Consider the following 17,385-nt stretch of genomic DNA (forward strand, 5'->3'; position numbering starts at 1 on the left):
TGAAGTAAAAATGCCTCAGTGCTGTATCTGTGTTGCAGCTGACTGTCCTAAATCTAAAGTGCCAATTCATGTAAACTCAGTTCTTATTCTTGACTCCATTGTTTTTGAGGAGGAAAAAACAACAATTACTTTTACCTTTTAATTTTTTTTTATTTTACAGTGATGTTAAATTAATTTTGAGGAAAATGTACACCGTGTTCTAGAGCTGGGAAACGTATAAAGCAGGATGTTTTAAAGCACTTTTGTCTATGTATTCTTGTTTCTAACATTAATATATGTAGATTCCTCCTTTTACATAGCATTGACCTCTCAAAATGTCTTGGTTAATTTTGCCAGCACGTAGCCCCAAGTACTGATTTTTATTACTTTTTGAAGTTTGAAAGAAAATAGCATTTGAAATTTTAAATGCTTATGTTAAAATTATTTCTAGGACATGAAAATTGAGAGGAAGTTGCACTCAAAATCCCAGTGTCTTGAATTTCTTTAGGGGACACTGAATAGTTTTCTGGAAGAAATATTTGAGTTGATGCACATGTTCATTTCTAGTTGGCAAAAGTCATGTTTTTCTAAGAAACTACTACTTTGGATTGAATTAACTTATTTGGAGGATGTTATTTTCCTCAAAAGTCATGTTGAGTTGGAGAACTTGTCACAAAAGAGTTTAATACAGTGTTACTGTACCTGAAGCACTAACTTCAGTCATCAGAAATTACTTTGTTTTAATTACATAGGCATCTGAGACAGAGGTGAGAAGAAAAACCAGTCTGTCTAAGTAATTTCTGAATGCTCTAAACTACCAGAAGACTTAATTACTTCATGGGGACCAGACTTGTGGAGATAGCATACATTTTAATAAGATAAACCTAGGAGAAACAAAGTTCTTATAACCCATGGATCGAAGCCTCCTATGAACGCAGTGTTCCCTAAGAAGGAAGGTGGAGGGAAAAAGAAGGAGGGGAAGGAGTAAGAGGGAGAGAGAGAGAAAAGAGGAAACCTTGGAGCAGGCACAGTAGCTTATGAAGTGATATGACAATATGGGGCAATTTTCCTGAGTAACTGGATCCTGTAGCGTAAAATAGGCAGCTTCACCCCCATCCTCAGTAACTTGGAAACTGATAGCATTATTAAAAATGAGCAATTGTTTTAACTTCAGGAAAGAAAACCAACCTATTTTTTATTTGTGTTTGACTTAACAAACAGTCTTTGGACTTTGGTTAACCTAATCCAAACCTAAAAGTTCATTCCTAACATACAATCTGTCAGAACAGACCTTTGACGTAAATTCTTAAAATACTTTTCCCGTGTGCTATTATGCTTAACACTTTTACAGCCTTGTAATAAACTTTTCAGATGTAAAGGAAGCGTAACATTTACATATCGGAACATATGTCCACAGCTGAAGAAATGTGCAGGCTTCTAATTCCAGTTTAGTCCCAGTAGTCTTTTAGTATAGTTTATATTGTAGAATCACTGTCAAATATTTTCATTTTTATGGTCTGAAGGCTGTGTTGAATGAAGTTTTCTGAAACTGGCCTTTCAGAGAATCTGACGTCACGTGTTCTTGTGGACCGGTTCTTTTTTATCGAATTTTGGATTGTATCTGATGTGAAGTAGTAGACTATAGGGTCAAAACAGCAGTTTGAAACGGCGATGCACAGAGTGATGGGGTACATAGTCCTGACTGCAGTTACCACTGAGCAATTAATCCAGGTCTGTGTTCTCATAAGGGAGTAAAGTATTAAGGTAATGTTATAAGGCACAAAGCAGAAGCAGAATATCACCAAATGGACAACAATCATTTTGAGTACCTTTTTCTTGCTTAATTTATTCCGGCTTAATGTAAGCGGCTTATTCAAAGTCCGTAGGACCATAGTGGAGCAGGTAACATTCAAGATGAGTGGAATAAAAAACCCAACTGTTTCAATGAAGATAACAATCCGAGATAGGTAGGTTTTCCACGTGTCCTCTGAAAAGTTTTCAAAGCATGTCCTTTGTGCAGTATTGTTATGGGAGTTTGTAGACTGGAAAAAGCTTGCTGGTGTGCTGCCTGCTAACACAATTATCCACACTGCGACACAGACAATTTTTGCATTCCTCTTGGTTCGAAGAGTCTTAGATCGGAAGGGGTGTACGATAGCTAAAAAGCGATCTACGCTTATGCACGTCAGAAATAAAATGCTCCCATACATATTTGTATAAAAGAGGGTGACAGAAATCTTGCAAAGAATGTCTCCAAATGGCCAGTTTCTGGTTACAAAGTAATAAATCCTGAAGGGTAATGTAAACACGAAAAGCAGATCCGATATGGCTAAATTAAGCATGTAAGTTGTTGTTTCATTTCGCACTTTTAAGGTACAAGTGAAAATGTAGATAGCCACACAGTTTGCTATGAGGCCGAGAACAAACACCATGCTAAAGATACACCCATACAAAGTATATTTAAAGGAGTCCTCAGTGGAACAATTAGAGCTTACCATTATAATGGTACGTTTAAAATTCCTGTGATTTGGAGGTTTCTCTGGTATTTTTATTGTAACTTTTTTGAAATTCCAGAAGAACTCGCAGATCAGATGTATTTTGAACAGTGTGTTTTGGCAAATTTGTTGTGCTGTGAAGCTTCAGGGAAGAAAGGCGAGCTCTGTGGCAGGGGAGTACATCTCCAGCAGAAATCACCAGAAGGTCACTCTTTTCTTCCAAGTGCTATTTGTAATCACATAGCCAGTCGGCAAAACTCAGAAAAGGCATCATCTGTGGCAGATGAGATCACCTCAAAGCTTGCTTAGTTCCATTTCCCACCTCGATTCAATGAAGCCATTGTAGGGCTTTCTGCCTTACTCCTGGCTGCAGATCGTGACGGCAAAGCCTTGTCCATCCGAACGTACTGGGAGTATGTGCCTTGCGAAACGATTTCCTGGACGCCACAATGTGGGCACTTGCATTTCTCCCTCAGCCTTCTTTCTGTACAACAAGTTTTTCAGCTTGCTGGCTGGCCCCATGGGGCTGGAAGCAGAAGCAGAAGGGAGCTGCTTGCCAGGGCAGAAACCGAATTCCAGAGCGTGTTTGTTCCTGCAGCCCACAGCCCTCGGCAGCCCTGCTGCAGCCCAGCTCCTTCTGGAGAGGAGAGCAGAGCGCTCAGGCAATTTGTAGCATGACATCACAGGAAGAAGAGGCTGGGCGCTGAAGAATGATTTCACTTTGGTTTGTTTGCCTTCCCCTAATCTGATAACGTCTCTGCTGTACCTTGCAGACTGTAGCTTGCAGGCGTGCAAATGGTCACCAGCAGAGTGCTCCAGCTGCCTCTTAACTCTTTCCATGCTTCCTGAAAAGTCCTTTGTCAATGTTGCCAGGGCCTGAAAAATCTTTTTCTTTAGTCATGAGAAGACTTTGCAGTGCCTGAATAACCCTCATGCCTTAAAGTTCCTGTTTTTCTTTGGAGATAATAGTAATTGTGGGATTTTATACAGGATTGAATTAACATTATGATTTTTGTTAGATATCTTTCCTTGAACTAGAGAACACATTAATCACCAGGAATCAGCTGAGTGGTTCTATCTAAATTCCCTCAATACTAAGCTCAGGAGGGACAAAGTAACATTGTTAGGTAATTAAATAATTTCACCAAATAATAACTGAGAGAGGATTGCTCTTGGATATTCCCAGGACTGAGATGTGTTGCAGTGGGAGGAGAAATTTTTAACTTGTTCCATGTTAGAAAGCACACCCCAAGCTTTATTGCTAGCTAGAAAGGTGGGTCTTTAAAAAAAAATACACTTCAGGGTTTTTTTGAAATATTGTGATGTGGAAAGCATTTTCTTCAATATGTAAGCACAGAATTAATACAAAATGCATAGTGTGCTGTGCAATTGTTTCTGGTGATTTAAAGGGGCCAGTTATCGCATATGCACAAAACAGTCCCATTAGTCACTGATTAATGAAACAAAAACATGTTATAACTAATTATATTGTTAAGTAAATATAAAAAACCCCCATCTCTTATTGCCTTTGGGGCAGATATGAGGTAAATCTCAGTTTAGACAGACTCATTTATTTAACAGCAGCTTGGATAGACTCACTTCTGGCATCAAAACCAGTCTATTTCTAAGTCTTAGAATAACAAATCTCTTCATATCTGGCTGGGTGGCATCGTTCTTTTGAAGTAGATTTTAATCAGTTGTACCTAAGCAAGGCTCTGGGCAGAACCTTTATAGTCTGCTGTGAAGAAGAGTAAATAATAGCGCTTCACAGGATTTTGGCACGATTTCTTGATGTAAGCCATGTCAGACAAAATTCAGAAACATGAAAAAGTGGTTCTTATTTTATTTCAAGTTTGCTTTATAGTTTTTTGTTATACATTTTCACCTTGATTTTGAGTTGAAATCAAGCAGTTTAAGTTCAATAGGCTATAACCACAAGAAACCTTCTTGACTGTTTTTGAAATTCATGCTTAATCATAAGGCATAGTGCATTTTGCACTTCTAAGTCAGCCAGAAATGAAAATGTGAGCTTGGCAGACTCTCTCTTGTCCAATTTAACTTGTACCTTAGCATAAAGTTTGTCTTACCTGACTTTACTCACAAAAGCACATTAAATTTTGTGTCAGTTCCTGGCAACCTTGCATGGTGAGAGAGGGGTTTTCCTGCAAAAGTTCTGCATCTGGCTGTGGGAGCTCTGATCTCAGTTTTACTTCCTTTATACAGGAAAACAATGCGGGGCAGGCTCAGTTACTGGAATGAAAATCCATGAAGTACAGAAATTTGATGTCACATGTCAAAGCCTCAAGCAATAATTCACGTCTAGAGAGAGAAAGTAGTGGAAATGAGTATGTCTCTCATCGATCAGTACTTGATTTTGGCATTTGGGCGAAGGTGTGGGTGCACAGAAGCAGGGTGGGACGTCTGATCAGAGGCACTGTCCATTTTACCATGGTAAATGTGCTTTAAAGCAGTTGTGAAGGGGCATCCTCAGCCTTTGCTTCATCCGTTGGACCCCCTGCCTTGCTATGGCCTGTGTTGTTGCTCCTGTTACATATGTGGATACTACTCATATCTCTATTTTAGAGTATCGTGTGTATACTTTTGTTGTCTTTGTGACTCTATGGCCCCTGTACCCTTTTGGTGTAGTACAGTACATGCACTTTGCATTAATTGAAGAGCTAAGTCATATTTGTATATGCCCAGAAATACCATTCAGATGCAGGATTTCTCCACCTTTGGATGAAAATTTGAAAACCCCAAGTTGACCGGTTTTTCATTGCTTTCATGTTTCAGCAAGGAAGGGTTATGACTGAGCGTGCAGGCTGAGTTATTTTAGTGTAAAAGTGTGAATGGCAAAGGCAAATTGTGTATCCTTTTTCTTAATTTAGATGTAGCTGACTGTTACCAAGAAGTGTTTAAATTTGTGTGAGCTTTTCCAAGCTGAAAAGCCTGTACTAGTGCTCTGGCAGCTGCTGGGAGTCAGGAGTAGCCTCCCTTCTGGCCAGGCTCCAGCACGAGCAGGGGCGAAACTTCATTGCACACTCCCTGTTCGCTGGATCTTGTTCTAAGATGTTGAGCTTTGTGCTGACAGGTTCAGAAAAGCTGTCAGGTTCAGTTTAGTAGACCCCAGTGCTTTAAAAATTTTTAAAGAAGTTTATCAGTTATTATGGAGAAAGAATCGACATGGTAATGACCTTGCTTATGCTCCTTCACCAAAAGCAATTTTCCTGCGGGATGGGGAGGGGAGGTAGGCAGGAGGAAGCAGCTGCAGGGAGGGCCCTGTACGCTGAGGGGAGTTTTTTCTCTGAAGGAAACATTGCTGTTGCTGGAGGGAAACGCATATGTAAGTCTGTCTACCTTTCTGCATCAGGCAGGAATGAGTTAGGACCTGTCATTTGTTGCTAGTGCTAAATGAGCAAAGCCTGCATTTCCATTAATAGGCTTTCTCTGGCTCTTGAAGAGGCACCAAAGACAGGGTGAGCATGGACTCCTTAAAGGCAAGAGCTGATGAGATTCTTGAAATCATCTCTAACTTCAGCAGCAAAAGATTTCATGCACTGCTTCAGCCAGTTACCACTTAACTCTGCTTATATGAGTTTAGATATCTGAGTTGAGGTATCTAGGACTATTTACACCCTTAAGTGATCTTGGATTTGTGTGGCAAACTTATTCCAGCATTGAACAGGGGGTCAGAAGGAAAAGCACTTACAACCCTAGCAGTGTGCTAGTAGAGTGGCTGTAGGACACTGCTCCTTCCTTGTACCCCTGGATGGCACATAGTTGAATACTTGCTTTCATTTATGACATGGGGGCAGGATCCCTTAAATTCAGAAGTCTAATTTGAATGGTAAAGAAATATTTCACTGAAATAAAATATTGGAAGGCTTCTAAATATTGGAAGGCTTTCCAAGCCTTTGGAGTTGTGCTGACCAGTGTTGGGTGTTCCTCTGGTGGTGTGTTCCTCACCTTCAGTTCTGGTGGGTGCTTCTGAAACAGAAGTTGTAGTCAAAGGTGAAAGAAATTTTGAACTTGTCTTATGTGCTGTATTTAGTCTGTACTGATGCTACTACTAAAAGCTCTTTGGAGGAAAAAAACCAACTTCAACATTAATAGTGTTGTAAAAATTTCTACAGTGTTTCCAAGGCCAGAGTATGCACTGTTAAATGATGCACAAAATGCTCTATGTAACTCCGTTATTCAATAACTAATGTTACTGCTTTCAGAGACACATCTGTGTCATGGTGCTGGCATTTGTTCATACTTTGCTTAAGCAAGCTTATGCAGAAGAACTTGTGCTATCTGTTGCAGTGAAGACAAACTGTGGCAGGACAGTATTTTCTTTGCTCTAAGTTGTTATTTATCCAGTAATTTTTATGGGTTTAGGCATTTCTTGTCTATTTACTGGAGTTCCTCTTTGAGCATGTGTATGTACAGAAAGGAATTTATTACGATTGAGAAGTAGAGCTGGGAGCCAGGAAGTCTCTTTCTGGGGCTGTGCTACAAATTTTCTGTTGCAATCCTGGCAAAGTTTTCTGTGACTTTGTGCTCTAGCTTCCCTCCATGTAAGAGTTCATTCACTTCCACACTGGGTAATTGGTAAATATAGTTTGAAGTCCTTGGATGGAGAACCCTTTATTAAATAGGATCTTAAGGTAGTGAATGTGGTGAAAATGTAGAAAGATTAAAATTTTGTCTTTTTAGATTAGCTTCCAGCCAAGCAAAAGGATCAATTAAGAGACATTCAAATTACAAGTAAAAATTGAAAGAAAACTGTAAACATTTTTTCCACTGAAAGTTTGACCTTCTAGAACCAGTTTTCTCAATTAGTTCTTCTTTTACTAGCTGTGTTCTAATACAAAACTTCCAAGTATTAAAAAAAAAAAAAGGCAAGAGAAGTGAAAGTATTTGAGCTGTAGTCTATTAGGTTGTGTAATTGCTTAAAAAGGGAAAATGAAGCTCAGAATAAAACTCTAGAGTTCTTCATTCTTGCCTGTTGGAAATGCTCTTTTTTCTCTTCAGAATTGTTTCAATTTCCTTTTGTAGGAGATAATACAACTACTCCTCTCCTGCTTGTAGAAAAAGGAAACAATTTCTCTCCTTTTGTATGAGTTTTCAGTTTGCTAGAGTCCTTTTTTTTCCTCTCTACTCTTGAGTTAATGGAGGGATTTTAAAACCCAAACATACATACAGGAAAGGTATTTTGAACTTGAGAACAATAGTTTGCTTTGGTTCTTTGTTCTTAAAAATATGTGAATATGACAATCATACTCTAAGAAATGCCACTTGTAGTCAAATTCTAGTTCTGAAACACTTCTTCACAGTATTTATTGTATATCTGTGTGTACGCAAGCAGTTTCTTTGAACCACTTCAGTCAGTTATATGAAGTCCCTTCCTGGCTGTTTCCTATACTGTCCATGATGTACCTAGTAGTATAAAGAGAAGTGGACTAGAGAGAACATGTTTTGACTTAAGGAATAATATGCAAAAACTGATACAGGCAGAAAGGAAAACCAACATGTTGATTAATAATTTTTAGGCAACTAAGAGGCAAATAAGAATATTCTGTTGCTTCTGGTGTAAAACCTTCTCCTTTGAAATACAAACCTAAAGTGTTACTCTTGGGACTGTGTTAGTCATTGCAGTATCCCCTAACATAATAGTATCTTTCAGAATATTCACAGGTCTGCTAGAGGCTTTCTAAATACTCAAACTTATGGGGGAACAACTTAAGAGAATGAGAAAATAAGAGAACCTTTAAAAATACTATTAATTTGACTTTTTTTTTCTTGTTTTCTTTTGATTTTGTGTAAAGATTTGTTGGAGAAGAGTTTTGGAAAAAGCTTTCCATGCAGTGATGGAGACAAGTGCAGAACTGTGTGCTGGAGTTTGTCGTAGAAGTTCTGAAGATATTTTTAGAGTATTTCAGAAAATATAGGCACCCTTTGCTTACATTTTAGAGCTTGCTCTTGGCATTATTTGGTTTGTTGCCCACAAGAGTTGAGACAGATTGAAAATAGGGGATTAATTTTTTAAAGTATAATACTGCAATTTTGAAAATAGTATCCGTGCTATGTCTAATAGCAAAAGAAGCTTTTTTACAAGAAGCTCAAAGGTCCAGTTAATGCTAATGAACACGTTAGGGTTACCTAGAATTATGTAAACGTTGTCATGGAATATGCGGATTGGTTGCTTGCACTGTAAATACACAGGATCAGTTACAGCAGCACTTTAGGCCACTGGCACGACTGATAAATTCTTGAATGAAGGTTCTGGATTTACATTTTTTGTGTAACTCATGGAAAGTCCCAGGAGCAGTTTTTGCTTACATTCTCAAATATTTTGATGTGCAAAGCAAATTTTTCTGAGAATGCAGTTATAAAGATATCCAGAGGAAACAATAATTGCATAAGATATTGTCAACATGTCGATTTGTTATCTAATATATTGAAAAGGGTGGCCCCCACCTGCCTCTAATACATGCAGCAAGGACATCTAAGAAATGGCACACCTGCTTACTCACCCCTGCACCTCAGCTTTAAATTCTTCATTTTCTGTAGCTATGAACAGTGTGTGCTGTGCATGTGTGTGTTAGGAGCTGATGATTTAAACCTCTGACCCTTTCTGTGGTCTCGTTTTAAGGGAAAATTTGCTTTGCAGGATGAACAAAATCATCATTTCCATTGCATCTTAATAAGCCCACTTGGCAAGATAAGAAACTCTTGAGAGATGATTGGAAATGGTTCTGCTGCTGTATAGCATAGAGGTCCTACAGTATGTGTAGTAGACATTGTACAGAGATTTGTTAGGGACAGTGACCTGGAGAATTTATAACAGGTATCCAGACACATCCTGAGGTGATGTTCAGAGTTGCACTTTATAGTGCATAACTTCTTTATGTATACTGCAGTGTATTACCTGGAGAAAAGGCAACATGGCATCATGCCTTAGAAATGTATGTTAGACATCAAGTGATTGTGACATATAAATAAGTCTAGTTGATCTTACAGTAGGCTAGTAGAGGCTAGATAACAAGAAATCTTTTTGAGCTTTAATCTGTGGATGACTACAAATTTTTACTCAAAATACCTTTCAAGTATAAAACGTGACTCTCTTAAGAAAAAATAAATTTAAAAATCAGTTGCTATATTAAGCAAATACTAGGAATGATAGGAAGGAATAAGCCTCATTAATTATTTAGGAAACTGTTCCAAAAGATACAGGGTGCAATGGTCATGATAACAGATCTCGTAAGAAAGACATTTGCAATTTGTGTAGTTCTAAGGCAATTACTTGTTATTTTTCAGATTTTAACCTAAGTTTTTTCCCAACATGTATTCTCTGGCCATGATTAAGGTAGTCTGATTCAATGTCAGGATTACTGGTGTTACTTCACATAGTTCTTGAGGGTTTATTTTACTTTCATGACAAATTACTTGCAACCACTGCATCCAATGCGTGCAACCTCTTTCAGTTTTGGCCAAGTGGAGGCCTCTGAATTTGTACAGAGGATTTTGACCTCTACTTGCCAGAGGCAGCACAAAGCCCACAGTCACACTCCTATTCTCTTTCTTATAAAGGATAACATTATGAAGCCATTGAAAGAATTTGCCATAGTCATTCAATAAGATTTATGAGTTAATATTGTTTAAAAAACCAAAAAATCTATGGTATTAATTTGGTTTCCTTCAAAAAAACAGAATGTAAGAAGTTAAGGGGGGAAAAATGTTTCATAAGAATTGTTCAAGCTGGTAAACTAATTAGTTTAGATAAATACTGACATGAAAATGCTTGTCAGGGGAGAACTGCTGCCAAGAAGCAGAACTTAGGTTTGATTAATGTGAAGAACTATTACTTTCTAAATCTGTAAGTCAGCAAATAACCTTTTTAAATTCTGCATGATAAGATCACTTAAATGATTACCTAGCATATCATTAGTACTGGTAAACAGCATTTAAAAATACTTCAGCTCACTTTCCCCTATAGCTGCTCTTTCCTTCCAGCCCATATCCTGTAATTTTATGAAACCAATTCAGGACTTTATGAACTATTTTATTACATTGTTGATCACATTTAGCAGTTGCGTTTTCGGTGTGGCCATCAGCTAATACCTAGAAGGTAAGAAAGGAAATGTCAATTGACAATGGACAAAGGACTTGCTTCTCATGTGATAATTTAAAATTGTCTGCTGCAATCTTGGAGGAATTGAGTGATGTTTTCAAATGCAAAACATTTGTCATAAATGATCCATTTTCACTTGAATCTGTGTTAATAATCTTCCTGGAAGTGGCAAGGTGTCCCTCTGGGAGACATTGGTTTGACCCTGGCAGGAGAGGGGAGGCTGGAACCCACATCCCATGCCCTGAGCAAGTGTCTTTGTTATGAGGGATTCTCATCTTTTGCTGTAAGAGAATGAATCCTCTGAAACAAGATACTCCATCTCTGAAAATATTCAAGCCCTGGGTGGGATGGGGCTTTGAGCTACCTGGTCTAGTCAAAGGTGTCCCTGCCTCTGGTGGGGGGGTTAGAACTAGATGATCTTTAAGATCCCTTCCAACCCAAACCATTCTATGATTCTGTGATAATATATTTAGCCTCAGAAGGAGGTACTACATGAAAACCAGAAGCTTTATGCTGCAGTTCCCAGTGAGATATCCATGCAATAGTATTTGGCTCCTACAGGGTACTTCCGGTGATGGTGGTAGAGGAAGATCCAGGTAGTGTTGAGCAGCATACACTGTCCTGCACACTCCTTACTCAAGTCTCTGGGTTTTGTTGAACTTTCTCAGCTGTTATCTATGGTGGTTTAGTGGTTCACTGCTATAGCTGGAAAAGGTTAATTTTTGGCTATGCAAGTCTTTAAAATCTGAGGTAGAAGCAGTAGTATTGAAAGTCATTAGCTTGAAGTTTCGGTAGTTATCACTTACATCGTCTCTGAAAGAAAAAAAGAAAATCTTCAATGAGGGGGCAAGGGATAAGAGTGAGTGGATCAGGTACCGATTGTTGTGGAAAGATCACAAAGGTCCTACTTCTGCTTACAAATATTACCTTAAATTTCTCTGTACTTTTGTAATCCATTGGGTTATGATACAGTTTTTATGGTTGGCTTAAACAGTTTGAATGTGGGCTGTTGCTTGAAGTAATCCTACCGCTGTCCGTTTAAGCCTCTGTGCTTCTTCCCTTGTGCTGTGTGTATATATGCATATACATGAATGAGAAAAACTGTTTGGTTTAAAACTAATCCTAAAAAATACATAATTTGAAGTCATAGCTGTGCAAACGGTGAAGCAAGGGATGAAGCAGAAAGTGCAGATGTCTAACTTAGAGAAGCACCAGTGCACTTTGACTGATTTAAGCCACAGGGAAACGGTGCTGTAAGTGTTGTAGCAAAGTTCAACTTTGAGGCTTTAAAATCTGTATTGTTTTGACCCTTGGCCAGACATTAACTTAGTGTTTGGCTGTGTGAGGTTTAAAAGTCTCATCTAAGCTCAAGAGTGAGATCTATGCTTCTGGTCTACTACCCTGTAATTTATTTTCATATAAGTAGTTTGAAATAGTGGTATTTATAATGTAATAAAAGAGAGCAATATACACCTAATTGATTTTTCCACAAAGGAGGATAAAAATGAGTGGTAATACAGACAGTATGCATAGTCATGCTTTCCTATTTAAGATTAATACAGGTGATAAAGGATGTCAGCTTTGTAAGGCAAATATCCAGTGAATTGAAGATGCTGTTAGTTTTCTTACTGACTTCAGGGTGCTTTGGGCCAACTGGCTTCACTGCTGGTATTGGTTTCCATTTTTCTTGTCATGCTATGGTCTAAAGACTGCCAACCAGTCTAGAGAGTTAGAAAATCACACACAAATATGCTACAGATACCTCATTTCACCTGCAGTTAAAATAGACAAAATAGAGAGTCAGGGAGATAGATTCAGGTTGAAATGGTCATTTGTGGGTCTGACCTCAGAAATGTATTAATTAGCAGCCTCTTACTTCATTGGAAGTGAATGGTAAAACCTGTTTTGTTTTTGCTGTGGCTTAGTAATTGGTTTATGTGCTTTAGAGTAGCTACAGAAAATGCCTGCTGAATGATTAATGAGGAACTTGTGAGATACTTAAGTTAAAAAGCAAACCAGAGAAGTCTACATAGCAGAACTACTGGATTGTTGTATCTTAGCTGAGGTGCCTTGTATGAGCTTTTTTTAAACAGTGACATACAAACATATGTTTATATGTAAGGCTTCTGGCTGCTGTTTGGCTGTGCTTGTGGGCACACTTTGGGTTTTGTTTGATATCAGTACATTTGTGGTGAAGTCAGTGGAGCTACCCATAACAGATCCCACACTAACTAACTAAAAGCAGAAATGTGCATTTTCTTTACAGTGAAAGTGAAGACAGCAGAGTAAAAGTGCTTCCAAATTAAAGTAACTCCTTTAAATTTGACAGCTATTTACATGTTCTTTGTCTGTCTTTCTCTGAGGTATCAAAAGTGCATAGGTACACAGAACAACTTAATATATATACCTAAGTCAGTATGAAAATGGTTTGTTTTCTTACTAGAAGCAATGTGGTGAAGTTTCAAGATCAGCTTGTGTTTTCAAGTCTTCTTTTTATTCTTTATATTTTCTGAGGCAGGCAGATCTTCCTTATTAAAATGCAACATAAATCTATGAGAGCTATGACTTTAATCTCATAGGAGTTTTGCTTCTTTTGAGATAATTATTTTGGAGCTTCCCTCTATAGTAGAGATGATAAAAAAAAAAGTCAATTTTTAGTGAACTCTCTATTCCTGTATCCCATCCTTTCTTAAAAATTATTTTCATCTTATTGAAAATTATGGGAGGAAGACAGGTTTTGGAGAGCTGTAACTGGGATTGGAAACTGTTTATTTAATCTACCCGACCATCTACATTTTTGGTGTTAGAAAAAAATTAAAGCAGATATATTGCATTCTTTTAAGTTTTCTTTAGTCTATTTAAAGTATCCTAGAATAACTCTGTGGATACATCACATGTTCTGGTATAAGTATCTTCTGACTCCCATCATTTACTAAGGGATACTCTTCATGTTTGATAATATTAATTACATTTTTTGTTCTGCTTCAGATCTATGCAAAGTTAATGCTGACTTACTAATTCTTTAATTGTTTCTCATATGGTTATACAAATTTATAGTTTGTAGTTGTGGAAGCCAACTAATGCTGTAGATTGGTGAAACTGCCCTTGAGAGGAGTGGTGGGAAGTGGAGAAGGGCACTTTTTCTTTCTTTTTTTCTTTTTTAGTAGAAAGCACTGTTAATATCTTTTACCCTTTTTTACGAGGGTGTGCAGTGAGAGGACAAGAGGGAATGGCCTTAAACAGAGGACAGGTTTAGATTAGATACTAGGAAGAAATTCTTCACTGTGAGACTGGTAGGACACTGGCACAGGTTGTCCAGAGAAACTGTGAGTGTCCCATACTGGAAATGTTCAAGGCCAGGTTGGATAGGACTTTGAGCAACCTGGTCTAGTGGAAGGTATCGCTGCCTCTGGCAGGGGGTCCAACTAGATGATCTTTAAGATCCCTTTCATCCTAACTCATTTTATGATTAATTGTAACACTTTGAGAGAAAACAGTAGGGAAAATACTTTGTAATTGTTGAAATACTACATGTATAAAATTACTAAAAAGTAAGTATGGAATAGGCATAACATCAAAAAAATATAGGTGTCAGTGCTCTCCAAGTTTTTGTTTCAGGTCTGTTCAGACAAGTTGTTGGAAAGTTTGGGGTGTTTTGAGTGGTTTTTTTACTATTCTGTTTCACACTGTCAGAATTCCACTATTTCTTTTCCATTGGAAATAATGTTTTTTTAATGAACTCTAAATAATAGCCCAAGACTTTTTTTAACCTTCTCCTGTTAATTTGATTTCCAGCGCAGCTTCCTTACCTCTATTATACTGCATTTTGACTGATTGTTAAATAACTGCTTGTAAGGCAGAAATGTTTAAATGGAGGCATCTTAAATTCTGCCAACTGAGCACTCAGAAGGTCTGCATATGCTTCTGCTTTGAAAGCCAAGTGCAACAGGATGACTGCCAGGTCTTGTCTGCCTTGAGCTAATACTAAGTATAGACTGAGCTTGAGATATTCCATAATGGTAGTCATGGAAGTACTGGCTCAAATTAAGACCAAAACTCTTCTCAAAGGATGTGCCCAAAATGTTATGACTCTGATTTTTGTTACAACTTCAGTTTTTTCCTTCTTCTTTGTCATGTGTTTTCATGCTTGTGTTGCCATGCTTTGGTATAAAACATGGCATGTTGGTTTTGCAACTCCAATTTCTTTGTGCTATTTTTCTATTTTAGATTATATGAAGCATGTTGCAAGATATTTATGGTTATTTTTGCTTCTAAATAATCATAGAGTAGTCTGCTCTTAATCGTTTCAGGACATATGCCTTCCCCTAGCTAATATTACTTTTTCTAGAGAATAGGTCTTTCTGTGCATGTAGCTTATTCCAATCTGCTGCAGATTATCTATTATATCCTTTTCTATTCAATTCCTAATTCGTTGACTCCTTGATTATGTTGGTAAAAGATACTGTCCTGCTCTTTCAAAAACTACTGTCTACGAAGTTTCCTAGAACACTTACCACATTTAGGTTGTAAAAGAATTAATTGTTTGGGGCACTTTGTACCTAAATTTGTACAGTTAATGAGAAACTGGAAAGAACACAAGACTTGAAACTGAATTACTGGCTTTAAACAGAAGTCTCAGAGACACCTCATTGTCATGTTTCCACTTGTACTTGCAAAAATATTTCCCAGAACCTGTCTTAATTGTTCTGGGAACTGGGTCTGTGTAAGTCAGTTAGAAATGAAACTGATGTAAAACGTGATGTGGTATTGTAACAGCTTGTTTGATTGTTACAATAGTAATTACCTAAATAAATTCTCTTTACTGAGATAGGCATTTTGTGACCCAGAAGTTCCTCTGAAGAAAATAAGTGCTTGAGTGCTGTTTTGCTCCTGAGTGTAATAATTTTTCATATATAAAAATAACTATAGAAATGATCTAATGCTTTGTGATGTCAGTTAACATAATGGTCCCTTAAAGCAGCTCTTCTCTATTTCCTGTTTTGAAAATATTTATACTCTGTAGTGTTTTCACAGTTTAAAGTTGTTGCTATAGTTCTCAACCTCAAGATCTTTGGCAGAATGTGTTGTTACTGACTGATATATTGTCATTTGCAACAGTCTCATGGTTCAGATGAGGTGCGTTTTAGTTTAGTGTACACAATTTCTATCCAGAAAGTGGGGGGAAACTGGTATCCATTCAGTTGTCTTTGAGACCTTTGGCTTTTGCCTAAAAATCTTGAAAAGTATTTGACCAAGAATGAGTCATATTGAAACCTGGTTGCTCTGGGGAGATAGGTAATACAGTTGCTAATTACTTCAGATAGAGATTGTTTCTGCAGCTACACTGCCAGTACAGACCACAGATTCATCTGGAAGATGCTCACAGCAATTGCTTTGGGGAGAAAATGTGTGGTAGATAAGCCTAAAATTATATTTTCTTGGATAATGCTCAGCAAAAAAATACATGGCAAGGGTTATTGTATTCTGTTTTGATTTGTGTACCTGCATGTGCAGTTGTGTGAGTTGAGCAGAAAAACCTCTTGAAGGAAGTGGTGCAAGACCTGACTGCAGCCTGCTCAGGGTCATCCTGCATAGTTAAAAAAACCCAGTTCTATAAATTTGTAGTTCTGCTTGTAGACTGTCTTTCAAAACACCTTTCAAACCGATTTTTAAAAAGTTAATCTCACAGGCTTGGCAAACAGGAGCATTCCTGATGACCAGGGTTCATTTCTCCCTTCAACTGCTAATTGGTTGCAGAGCTATAAAGCAATAACTCTGTCAGAAATTTCCCTGTTTGCTGAGTGTTATCACTGGTCTGTGTAATAGTTTTGAACATAACCAATAGTATCAGTCACTATGTTAACAGAGAAGGTCTATCATCTTTATATTTAAAATTTAAAAACTGTTTTCACAGGCATTCTTCTCCTTTGCTAGGAAGGATACTTTAATGATGCTCTTTTATCACTCTTGTGCAATGAGGTCATCCCATGGACCTTTGTTAAGAGACCCTGTAAAACATAAAGAATTGGCTAATCAGTCTTCATTTGGTAAACAGTAATTTTGGGAGTGGAGCGGTTGAAAACTATGGTATTTGTTTTCTGAAATAATGTTTTATTTCCAAAAAGATTTTCCAGGTCTCTCCAGAGACTTTTGAGAAAGAGTAGGTTATCACAAAACTCTGAGGAGAGTGGATTTGCAGCATCATTTAAAGCAACAAAACTTTAAGATTCATACCCAGACTGTGGCGGCCTGGCTTTCCTTCTCTGACTGGAGAGATTTAACTTCTTTATCACTAGATAAAAGATCCTCACAAAGCTTAATAACCCTATTACTTCATCTTAAATGCTGGATATGAGTAAGGACTTGTATTAAACATGCACATGCTGTAAGGAGTTAAAAGCAGATCTGTCTGTATTCTTATATGAATTAAATCATTAACACTGCAATTTTTAATGTTTTTCTTTATAAATTTTCTAAGTAGAAGCCCCAATGGGAACATAATTTATGTAACACAACTTATATGTGTGAAATTAGGACACGATCCTTAATATTACTGGGTTTTTCATGGTCAATACTGTTTCAGTTTAGACTCTGAGGTGTACTTTGCTTTGGCAGGCCTAAATTATTTCAGAATTCTGATAACTAATTATCATGTGAAACTTCTGAAAAGGCAACTTTCAAAAGTTGCAAGCAAAAGTCAACTTTCTGGGCATGCAATTCTCTTGCGAGGAAGAGGGTTGGAAATAGCTTGTGCTGATCCAGTCCTTGCTCTTCCATTCCAAAGCTGTCAGT

General features: G+C 37.6%; 2 protein-coding genes across 3 annotated transcripts in view; one reads left to right on the top strand and one right to left on the bottom strand.

The window, feature by feature from the left end:
* Positions 1-17,385, top strand: part of RB1 (RB transcriptional corepressor 1) — a 544,421-nt gene that overhangs the window by 514,442 nt on the left and 12,594 nt on the right. The gene's annotated exons all lie outside the window — the stretch shown is intronic.
* Positions 130-3,242, bottom strand: LPAR6 (lysophosphatidic acid receptor 6). The gene is given in 2 exon segments (XM_064647334.1): positions 130-1,598; positions 1,601-3,242. Coding segments are annotated over 2 exon segments (924 nt in total). The 5' UTR covers positions 2,478-3,242; the 3' UTR covers positions 130-1,551.

This window comes from Pseudopipra pipra, chromosome 2, assembly GCF_036250125.1.
Source record: "Pseudopipra pipra isolate bDixPip1 chromosome 2, bDixPip1.hap1, whole genome shotgun sequence".
In the NCBI taxonomy this organism is placed as follows: Eukaryota; Metazoa; Chordata; class Aves; order Passeriformes; family Pipridae; genus Pseudopipra; species Pseudopipra pipra.